Source organism: Schistocerca piceifrons, chromosome 9 (genome assembly GCF_021461385.2).
Source record: "Schistocerca piceifrons isolate TAMUIC-IGC-003096 chromosome 9, iqSchPice1.1, whole genome shotgun sequence".
NCBI classification, from domain to species: Eukaryota; Metazoa; Arthropoda; class Insecta; order Orthoptera; family Acrididae; genus Schistocerca; species Schistocerca piceifrons.
Genome location: NC_060146.1, coordinates 199,743,387 through 199,755,766, shown reverse-complemented (window position 1 = coordinate 199,755,766; position 12,380 = coordinate 199,743,387). Strand labels below are relative to the sequence as shown.

Here is a 12,380-nt window from a genome sequence, read left to right as displayed (position 1 = left end):
CTTTTCTTTCGGTATCGTATCCCATAGATCCTTAAAATTGTCGTAGTCTTTTTCCCAGTGTAGACAAAATTCGACCATTTAAGATTCTTTCAGATAGCGTATTTTCTTCGTGTTTTGCTAATTCATCGTTCAGGTCCACAACTAACTTTTGCAGTTTGGCCACATGTGCACTAATATCTTCCGTTTCAACTCGTTTAACACGGAAAAATGTTTCAATCAACATATTCAAACGCTGAGTACTGCTACGTTAAAATCGAACGCGTAATTTGTCCCAGATTTCTTTAGCATTCTTGCACGTTAAGAAGAGTTCTGCAACAGGTTTACTTAGCGCACTTGCTATAAGACTCGCTGCCTTTGCGTCGTCCTTGTGCCATTCCACATACGCTTCTTTTTGTGCACTTGTCGCAACTCTACACGTTCACGCGTACCGTTAATAATATCTTCTAGTCCATATGAACGCAACACCACAGAAATATGCCATTACCATTTGGCCCAATGCTCAGGTCCTTCAAGCTTATCAATGCTGACCTTATGGGTCTAGTTTAGCAGGGGATACAATCCGTCGGCTTTGACCAATGACGTCAGAATTCGCCAGAGATCATGTATTACAAAGATGAAAAAGCTGAGAAGAATGTCCAGAAACGAAGGAATGCAAGAGAGAAAAGCTGTACTTCACATTTATAGGGGCTGTAACAACAACAACAACAACGCTGTACTATTATACAAATAATATTTTTTTAAATTTTTCGATAAATTAGTGTAATCGATGTTCCGATTTCATTTTTTTTTGTTTCATGCCATTATGTTAAAGAAACAGTAAACAATTTTCAATGTGAATATTAATGTTTGCCGGCCGCGGTGGTCTCGCGGTTCTAGGCGCGCCGTCCGGAACCGCGCGACTGCCACGGTCGCAGGTTCGAATCCTGCCTCGGGCTTGGATGTGCGTGATGTCCTTAGGTTAGTTAGGTTTAAGTAGTTCTAAGTTCTAGGGGACTGATGACCTAAGATGTTAAGTCCCATAGTGCTCAGAGCCATTTGAACCATTTTTTTATTATTGTTTATGTCAAATTTCAAGCAATATTGTAATAGAATTGAAGTGTAACAAATGTTGAATTTATTGTAACATGTTTAAAATTGTAATTGTGCGTCTGGTCCATACGTAGGCAATGTATTAGGATATGTAGAGTGCAAAACCTCGGGTGAATACCCGGCTTGTAAGGGAGTGGTAAAAGGTGGATGGCAGGCGAGCGCGGGAAAATGCACACGGGCGTTGCACGGTATAACGGGCTCAGCAGTAGTAGTCGGAGTTGGGCATTGGTCTGAGCAACACGTTCTGGATCGAGGAGGCTCTCCTGAAAGACGTGGTTTCATTGAGCCTCGGATATGCCGTTCCAACGCCCATACAGCATGGCAAAATTCCTTAGGCACTAAATGGAAAAGTATTGCGACGCTAAGAAGAAGTAAAGTGCCGATACATCAAGAGCCATTGCTGTGATTGTATGTGTGCTCTGTGCCTCGCCATCTCGCAGCCTGCCAACCGCCACATCGGTACAAACAGGTTGAAACTTTTAGTACTGTATTGGTGTGGACCAGTGTTACTTTTGTTCCATACTATTCAATAACAACTTAAATTTTATCAGAAATGTCCTATCATTTAATTATTCTCGCAACTAACCTAGACAGGGTCCTTTCCAAATGTTGTGCAATCCGAGTATCCCAAGATGAGAAATTAAAGTTTGTGTTAATAATAATTACCTGCAGACCTAGCTATGTTAGAATGATGTTTAAAGAATTTTTTTGTTAATGAACTAATAGACGAATAACAAAGGTCTGACAAAGTGGGAAGATTATTTTTGATATTGATTTAGTAATGAAACTTAATTATTTTGAGGCAGATATAATGGTATTTAAATGAGCAGGAAATAAGATAAAAAGAGTAGTAAATCATATATTGGAAATCTTGAGGGCATAATGATTTCAGTAATTAATTGTTTTAATACAGTGATCATAACAGTTTCAGGCCCCCCCCCTTTTTTTATTCATTTGAATTCTGAAGTATTCTAAACTGACTTGACCAGCAAAGTCAAAGCCAAAATAGAAACCAAAATTTATCAGTGTTTTACCTTCATCAAAATTGACTTCGTGTGTGTTTCGAAAGTGCTATTTCTAGGGTAACCTATGCCCGATTTTAATCAGATCAATAGACAGTACGAAGTTTTGTAGTAAACATATAGTGTAATGTTATGTATTTATGGTTTACCCATATTAGTACAGAAAGTGAAATTATCAGTTCAATAGATTTTCTGGTTCTAAAATTTACCATATTATGCAGTGTTACTACGTGTTGTTTTGTATGAACGTACATCAACTTGTACAGGGAAGAAACTCAGTTAATGCCTAATTAGGCTGGCGACCGTTTTATTAACAAATTGGTAGCATTTTCTGTGTTGTTTCTTGTCCGTCCTAACGTGTAGTTGCACTTCGGACTTGCTTGACGTATCATTGTTATTACTGAGTGGGTGTAAGTCTGATTTGCCTCCTTTTAGGTATACGCGGTCAATATCTATACAAAAATCCTGTCTCGTAAGGTGAATCCCACTCACTTACTGTAGTACAGGCTTTAATGAGTATCGTGTGCCCCACGCGCGCGTTACAGGGCCAGTAGTATTTTCACGTTAACGATATCACGTGTTTCTATCTTAGTATTTCTCCGCAAAATACAATGGAAAGAAATGAATGAAATACATTACTAGCAAAGAATACATCACGTTACATGTATGTCAGTTGTATCTCGAAACTATTTCGAACTGTATTGCTTAAGTGCAGTACAGGATACAAGTTCAGCGTAAGTGGATTTCTTACTTTCAACTAGCATTGTTGTCCTGTTGTTCACTTGAACTATGTATCCCCTGCTTCACTAAACCGTAAATGAAGCACCCGACACAAATTGAAAGCTCATTCGAAGTGTGTTGCTTAAGTACAGTACGGAATACGATTTCTTCATTTTCACTAGCATTACTGTCCAGTTCTTCACTTGAACGATGTATCCTCCGCTTCAGTAAACCCTAAGTGGAACACGGGATACAAATTGTAGATGTGTTGTTTATCTCGTCTCCGCTATTACTAACAGTCTTTTCTTACGTACATATCAATACTACTGATGACAGAAGGACCTACGTATGTAATATATGTATACCAGACTGCTGTTGACCTCGATATATGTACACTGGTAACGAAAAGGTGGAAATAGACGTACGTTACATTTGCAACCTGTACCTCAATTGTACTACACGGAGACAAGAAGATGACACATGTACAATTTGCATCCCGTACTTCACTATGGGGTACAGTTTTCTTGTTGCCTTGGACGCTAATAGTATCCCATTCGTTACTTGAGCTATATAGCTATACGCAACATTTGTATCTTGCTCGCCAATTGACATATATAGTGTCAGTGTAAAGGCGAAGTGAAGGACGGGATACAAATTTTAGTTGTGTCGTGGGTTTCGCCTTTAATATAGCAAGTACAATTCGAAAATGTCGTACTGATACTAGTGCTGGGAAACGAAAGAAGATCGACAGCTGAGAAATTTCTATTACGTACTTCACAACACGAAAATACACATATTGGAGGAATAAAACAGTGAAATTTGTCAAAATTGTGAAATACAGTAAAAGAAGCAAATGGAAATGTGAACTTACCACACGGAAATATCGAGGAATAACCGAAGCTCGCCTAGACAGATAGTAACGAAAATTACATACCTACAAACAGCCAAATCCATTTCTATAAACGAAAATAAGACACTAAAAGTTGTTCTACAATAACAAACTAATACTCCAAATTACCTCAATATTATTACGAATAATTATTTTAATGTACAATGAAAGCGCTTATCCGGAACACAGAACTGTTTTATTATCTATGCCTCGAAGTGAAGATATTAATATCTATGACTAATGTCTGACGTCATTGGTCAAAGCCGACGGGTTGTATACCCTGCTTCACTAGACCCGACCTTATAATCGCCGCTAGCAATCATGTTTCTTTAAGATATACGCTCATTTCAAATATTGTTTTAATTAAACTATGTTGTTTGCCTTTACACGCGTACTGGGCCCATAACCTGATGAAAAATATTATTTTAAAGGCAAGAAAACGTTTTATTAACTTTATAATTACACCATGGATACGAAAAAAACATTTACTAAAAACACAGAAGCTACACAAAAGCAAAGAATAAAGATATTGACAGCAGAGTCATGGAGCAGCACATAAACATAGACTTCAATGAATTTTTTTCTTTTCTTTTAACGATCTGAAACAATAAACCAAATATCCTTCGCGTTTTCGCGACGGACTTACAAGCTTACGCGAAACTTGATAACGGTAGCTTTTATGGCCTGTTTGCAAATGAATGTTCAAACGTAGATAATATGATATCTCTAATTGTTATAAGCTCTACCATTCAAGCCGATGCCACATTACAGTCTTGCGAGGATGTTGATTTGTGAAGTATTATAGCGTCGTTAGTGCGTCGCTACGGTGCTAATGCAACAACTCCTACGTCATAAATCCAGAGATAATGTATTCTCTAAATGAAATACAGAAACCGTCGTAATATAATGTTCAATTACTGTTCCCTGTTGATAATGTCACTCAATCACCTTTAGCTTCGACGTTCTATAAAGAAAATAATTATTCACAGTTACACAATAAAGTTCAATTAAATGATGTAGACGACACGACACGAAGTATTAAAGTAATATCTTAATTTATTGAACTTCTGAACTATCTAACCACTGCACTGGAAAGCACACCGATCTGTCAAGGAACTGAAACTACGATTTACATCAGCAATTCTGACATTGACTGCAGCTTCCGACAACACGGCGTACCTGCGAATTCTTCATGATTGCGTGTATATGTTTCCTACTGAAGTTTATTTGTAGAGTTTATGTCGGCGTCTGGTACATTGCTGTGTCCTTCAATGTTCGTGACGATCACAGATCACGACGACTAAGTCCCAAAATTGATTAAGTATCACACGAGTTACTTTTCCCTCGCGTATAATATCTGTTCCGTTGTCCGGGTAAACGGTAAATGTTCTATCACCGTTCTTCAGAACTATGACTAATACGTCACGACCATACTTGAATTAACATCTCCATTGAAGTTTTTCATTGTAGTCACAGCGAACTTACAGCTCGATGCGGCTACAACTCTTTTCTGGGATAAATGTTATCTCTGATCACTTTATCTCGTCTGGGTTTTAACCTTCATAAAGCATATATTTTGAATTCTTTATTTAGAGTTGCATACTTCATAGATGAAGTGATCATCTGATAGTGTTTTATTTAGTTCTTTCCGTGGAATAGATGTTGTTAGTTCCCTAGTATTTCTGTTGCTCAAACTTTCAATAGTGTTAATATTTTGTCGCCAGTAGCTAGGTCAGGATAACTAATTTTTATATCTTTTGCTGTCAAAAGGGATGTCATTAGGGGCTCTATATTTGGGGTGTTGTACCAGGGAAAGCAAGTGCAAAGGGTGGGTGTCTGCTATCCGATAGTAGTAAAAACATGCAGTGAATAATGGTACACATTAGGGAAATAGCATCACTAGATAGAAAGGACCACTGTGTACAATTAGGGAGCAAGTCTGTGTGTATCATTCCTGAAATTGAAGAGGGTGCTCTTGTTCCCATTAAACGAACACACTGCAACCAGTTTCAAACTGTGCCGTGTGTATTTGGCACCAGTGATGCTTGCTGCCTACGGTTCAAGTGATTGGAAAGTTGAGGAGCCTGTTTTCCTTCTTTTTTTTTCAGATTGTCAGTGAGCTACCGTTCAAATATTATGTCAACTCTAAGGGAGGGCAAAGAAGGAAAAATTAATGGTATATAGTGTGGAGTCCTGAGCAGCACAAAACACAAAAAAGTATGTGATTATCTGATATGTAAATAAGCACTGACAGAAAAACAGTCACAGCACCAAAAAATAATTAATGTTGAGCAATGAAATTTTGGGACTACCTTTGTGTAGGTAATATACGTAATATGTTGCAAGATCACTGGTTAATGTAAGCATGAGATAAACCATTGAAAATGTGAAATGCTGGTACATCGAGAACTCCAGAATGAGATTTTCACTCTGCAGCGGAGTGTGCGCTGATGTGAAACTTCCTGGCAGATTAAAACTGTGCGCCCGACCGAGACTCGTAAAACTGTGTGCCCGACCGAGACTCGAACTCGGGACCTTCGCCTTTCGCGGGCAAGTGCTCTACCAGCGCACACTCCGCTGCAGAGTGAAAATCTCATTCTAGAAACATCCCTCAGGCTGTGGCTAAGCCATGTCTCCGCAGTATCCTTTCTTTCAGGAGTGCTAGTTCTGCAAGGTTCGCAGGAGAGCTTCTGTAAAGTTTGGAAGGTAGGAGACGAGATACTGGCAGAAGTAAAGCTGTGAGGACCGGGCGTGAGTCGTGCTTCGGCAGCTCAGTTGGTAGAGCACCTGCCCGCGAAAGGCAAAGGTCCCGAGTTCGAGTCTCGGTCGGGCACACAGTTTTAATCTGCCAGGAAGTTTCACATCGAGAACTGGTGTAACTTCCAGAATGTTGAATGCAAACATGTAAACGTGCATGCATTGTGTTGTACAGGTGCTGGATGCTAGTTTTTGGGATGGAGTTCCATGCCTGTTGCACCTGACCCATCAATGTAGGGACAGTTGATGCAGTTTGTGGGTGACGCTGGAGTTGTGTCTCATGATGTCCCGTTTGCCAGACTGGAGACAGATCTGATGATCGAGCAAGCCTGAGAAACATGTCAACACATTGTAGAGCACATTGGGTTTCAACAGCGGTCTGTGGGCGAGGTTTATCCTGTTGGAAAACACCATCTGGTATGCTGTTCATGAATGACAGCACAACAGGTCCAATCACCAGATTAATGTACAAATTTCCAGTGGGGTGTCTGGGACAACTGTGAGAGTGCTCATGCTGTCACATGAAATTTCACTGTGGACCGTACCTCCATGTGTAGCTGCAGTGTGTCTAGGACACAGACAGGTTGGTTATAGGCCCTCAATCGGCCCGCTCCTAACCAACACATGGCCATCACTAGTAGTGAGGCAGAACCAGCTCTCACTAGAAAACGCAAGAGACCTCCCACCTGCCGTCCAATGAGCTCACTCTTGACACTAGTGAAGTTGAAAATGGCGGTGGTTTGGGGTCATTGCAGTGCACACTGCAGGGCGTTTGTCTCGGAGCTGTCCTTGCTGTAACTGATCTGTGACAGTTCGTTGTGTCACTGCGCAGCTAAGAGCTGCTCAAATTGCCGCTGCAGATGCAGTACAATGCAGCAGAGTCATATGCTGAAAACGATGGTTGTCCCCTCTTAGTAGTGCCACATGGCTGTCTGGAGCCCAGTCTCCTTGTAGCCATACATTTTTGCGACCACCGCTGCCAACAATCCTGTACAGTGGCTACATTCCTCCCAAGTTTTTCTGCAATACCGCCGAAGAAACATCCAGCTTCTCATAGCCCTATTACATGATCCCGTTCAATCTCAGCGATGCGTTGTAATGGCATCTTTGTCTCGTTAAAGGCATTCTTGACTAACGTGACAGTCATTCTATGTCATAGAATAGATAGTGTTGACATAAAAAGACAGATGGACAGTAGAGTTAGAGAAACGATTTAGCAGAGAAGAATAAAGCGTGGATAACGATGCTACATATCCAGGGTCCCTGTGCTCAGCTAGCACATAACTCAAAAACTGCGTAGACCCACTGTATCTCACACAGTGTATGAGTCCCAAAGAGGGTTTTGTTAATTTTACTATTATAGTTCAGCACAAAATCATCTAATAAGCAATCACAACACAGTCGTTATATAGTGCAATAAATGTTTATTGTAACATAGACTACAGCATAAACACTGACGATCGTTACAGCATGTATTTAAAGCAAACGTGATTTCGTGCAACTGACACGAAATTTGAATAGATTTCAGATGTAGGAACATGCATACCAACTTTCATTTGTCACACAACTCCTCCTTGGTGTTGCGATTTTTTTCCGCCAGTGTATATACTTGTTAGTCTTTCTGTGGTGTCAGTAGATATTAGGAGATGCGTGTAAAAACTGAAGCACCATATCCTAATAAAAGAAAAATTACCAAGTGTAAAAAATTTTAAAAAATCTTACATTGGCAAATTGCTTGGTCTTCATTGAGATAGTCACATTGTGTCATAGAATAGAGGGTGTTGACATGAAAAAGGCAGATGAGCAGTAGAGTTAGGGAAACGATTTAGCCAAGAAGAATGAAGAATGGATAACGATACTACATATCCAGGGGCTGTGTGCTCACCTAGCACATAACTCATTAACTGTGTAGACCCATTGTATCTCACACAGTGTGTGAGCCCCAAAGAAGGTTTTGTTAATTTTACTATTATATTTCAGCACAAAATCGTGTAACAAGCAATCGCAGCACAGTCATAATATAGTACAATAAATGTTTATTGCAGCATAGGCCAAGGCATAAACATTGTGTCAACAAGTGAATGTGATACAGCGTAAGTACTGTGATAATGGTTTATTTGCCAAAATAATGTTTTTAAATTCTCCCTCAGGAGCATATTTGGAGCATATTTTTGTTCTTTTTCTGTCACACTTTACTTCATCTGATGTGATATTCCTCGTTCTCCTAGTTAACCATCCTTTGATGCTTCTTACTCCCAATGACATTCTCATCTTTTTTTTTACTTTTGCATTTTCTGGCCACTGTCTCCCTTAATTCAATAGCCAAATAAAAATTGTGCGTGTTTTCAACAGTAGCAAATATTATTTTCCATTTTCATACTATTTTTCGTAAACATAATTGACAGCAAAAACTGAATACTTTTTTCTTTAGAATGAAAAATTTCAAATAAATTAACATCATTTTCTATGTGTATATTTGGTCCTTTCCAGTTAACTTTAAATTGTTTACAGAATTTATTCAAATACACTATCGAAAATGAAAAGAGTTATGTCACGAAGCACCAGTCTGATATTTATTGAATTTCCTGGAACTGTTAAGCCCACTACAGCTATTAAATGATTAAACTTTCTTTCCCCAATTGTTAGTTTGAAGTGCACTCCCCCTAGGCATGTACACATTCTGTATTCGTTCTGCCATCAATACTACTGGCTGGAGGCTTGTATCAAAGCCTTTGCATAATATTGCATCATCTCGTGTTAATCTGCTGGTATATGCCATTTAGTTCTCTGGTCATGAGGACTATGACAGCAGGATTCACCGTTCTTGTCACATACTTGCGAGCATTCAGCCTCCGTTTGAAAATTATCTAAAAGATCCTGTTGCCATACTCATGAGCTCCATGCATTGTGATTGCAGTCGATGGAGAGATACATTTCTCGAGAACTGCTAGTTCTTGTGATGTTTCACCAATCGCCTACAGGTACACTGACATAGATCTGACTGCCACAGACAGAAGTTAGCTTCATCTCTGGACACCAAACCATACTTTTCCATGTGCCAGCTGCCTCTTGTTTATATCATGCTTGACTCTTATTGTCTGTGGTGTGGTATCAGAGATAATCAGTGCATGGCTACTGAAACTCTACATTTAACCAAATCCTAGAGCGGCCTTTTTCTAGCCACACATTGTCATATATAAATTCTTTCCAGGAATCGTCAATATCTACACAGCCCTCTCTTAGGACAGCCTCTGTTAAGTAGTCCACCCCTCTGTGAACTTTTTATCCACTGTGCACAGTCACGGTGACTCAATTTACGACGGTTGTCCAGAAAGTAAGCGCCAATCGGTCGCTAAATGGAAACCATAGTGAAATCATAAACATTTTATTTGCAAGAGTTAGCTACACTTTCTAGATACTTCTCTACATAGTCGCCGCTCCAACTTAGACTTTTGTCGGAGCGTTATACCAAATTTCCTACACCATCATCATAGGAGGCAGCCGCCTGTGCTTTCTGATAATTGTCTACTCTAGTCTATAGCGCGTAGCCTGTGCCCAAGTGTTGTCTTCGTATCTAGCGTTTCATGTGAACAGAGATGATACTCAGGATGAGCCAATTAGGGCTGTGTTGTGGGTTATTGAACACTTCCCATCAAAAAGGCTGCAGGAGCGTCTTTAGTGCTCCTGCAGAATGCAGCTGAGAATTACCATGAAGAAGGGAGTGTGTGGCAGTTGTGTTAGGTGGGCTGCATTCATTAAGGCGAAGCCTCTCAGTGGGCCCTCCTACTTGGTGGGAGACATCGTTGTTCTAGGCACCTTTACTCGCTCACAGTGCGCTCACAACTGAAAAGAGCATCTTGATGTGATAGTCGGTCATACTTAGAGACACTACCTAACACATCTGTGCAAAGCTTCATCGGGTTTTCACTGTGGTGTCCACCGATCGGAACTTACTTTCTGGACAACCCTCGTATCATAGTGTAAGGAAAGTCGATTAGTTGTTTTTTTGGCTGGTGTGTTCTGTGTGGTAGAAACAGGTATGAAAACAGGCAATATATCACAACATCTCAATGACCTACAAAAAATGATGTGGCTTAGAATGCTCATGTAGTTGATATAGTTTACATAATACAGTTGTATGGTCCCTGTCAGTTAATTTCTTATGTCTGCTGGAGTATTGATTGTGTCTTTATTTATCCTGGTGTTCCTCTTTTGTAATAATCCCACTGTCAGTTTGCCTACATTTAAAATCTGGGAAATTCTGTCTAATTTGCAACACTTTGGCTCCAAGAAATGTCTCATACGAACGTAGTTCTCACCGTTGTGTCTTCAAAGTACCCTACAAAACTCCATTAATTGTTCACTTAGTGCTCTGAATATATAATCTAGCCTGCCATACATTAATTTCAGGGGAAACCTTTTGAGACATTAGACAACTAAGCATATGTTAAGATAATTTTGATACAGTTTCTCATATTAATGGTTGCATATTTATGATATGACATTCTGACATAGTTTTCTCAACTTTTCTGCAGTGCTGTTCCTGTTGCCATGGAGAATGACAGGAGTACTGATGACAGCGGTGATTGGGTTACCAACATTTCACCAGCTGCAGGAAAAGACGGCAATATTCAATGTACCACCAAGCAGGATGCATTCTGTGGAAGTGAAAGTGATACAGGGTGTCTTGTGCACAGGTGTGACGTCTGCAAGAAGGTGTTTGCACAGTTGGAGGACCTGAAGAAGCATTCACGCATGAAGAGATGTAAACTACTTCATTTGTGCAGTGTGTGTCACAAGACGTTCACAAGGAGTAGTAGTTTGAAGATGCATTTCCATGTGCACACAGGTGAACGCCCATACACTTGTTCCATTTGCAGCAAGACATTCACAAACAGTGGCACACTATTGCAGCATTCACGGTTGCACACAGGCGAACGTCCGTACGTGTGTGAGATTTGCAACAAGACATTCACACAAATCTCTCACCTGAAGCAGCATGCAGCTGTGCACACCATTGAACACTCATACACCTGTGATATTTGCAACAAGACGTTCACAAGAAGTAGTCATCTTAAGCTGCATTTGCAGTTGCACACTGGTGAACGTCCATACATCTGTCTCATTTGCAACAAGACATTCACACAAAGTAATCACCTCAAACAGCATTCACAGGTGCACTCCGGCGAATCTGCATATAGCTGTGGCATTTGCGACAAGACGTTCACACAAAATAGTCACCTTAATCGGCATTTGAAGCTGCACGCTGGTGAACGCCCATATATCTGTGGCGTTTGCAGCAAGACATTCACACAAAGTTATCATCTGAAGCGGCATTCACAGAGGCACACTCACAAGGTACCCTAAAATTATCGTATGTATCCTAAGAGATTCAGGAGCATCAGAAACTTGAAGGAACACTCATGGCAGTCTCATCTAAGGACACCTTAAACACTTCAGTTTTCAGACTAAGGAACGCTCATATAATTTTGATGCAATTCCATAGAGATATGCACTGCACCCTACACTGGAGAAAAATGCAAAGGACATGTCAAAACCATCTGAAAAATACATTTGTAACTGCACAATAGTGAATACTGTTGATAATACCATCATATCATAAGAAACTGAATACCTGAAACTTCATAAAAAAAACCTGTATGGTATCGCACATATACTGTAATTCATGTCTGTCGGTCTATAGGTTCATGATGGTAGTGATAAAGTTTTCATTATCACATGTAAAATATAGTGTTCCATAATTAATGTGTTAATTGTTCGCATGTACATACCTGCAGCACTGGTAGACACTGAAATCCTTGCCCACAGTGCAACAGCATGCCACTACAGCAACTGAAACAAAATGGAGTAGCCCATCTTCACCTTATCAACAAGTCACACCA

At 40.0% G+C, this 12,380-nt stretch overlaps 1 protein-coding gene across 2 annotated transcripts in view; it reads left to right on the top strand.

The window, feature by feature from the left end:
* Positions 1-12,159, top strand: part of LOC124717114 (zinc finger protein 239-like) — a 57,373-nt gene extending 45,214 nt beyond the window's left edge. For both annotated transcript variants that reach the window (XM_047243832.1, XM_047243831.1), the window contains exon 5: positions 11,013-12,159. In XM_047243832.1, coding sequence (XP_047099788.1) covers positions 11,013-11,844 — 832 coding nt within the window. In that variant the 3' untranslated portion in view covers positions 11,845-12,159. The remainder of the gene's footprint in view (positions 1-11,012) is intronic.
* The last annotated feature ends 221 nt before the right edge of the window (positions 12,160-12,380 follow it).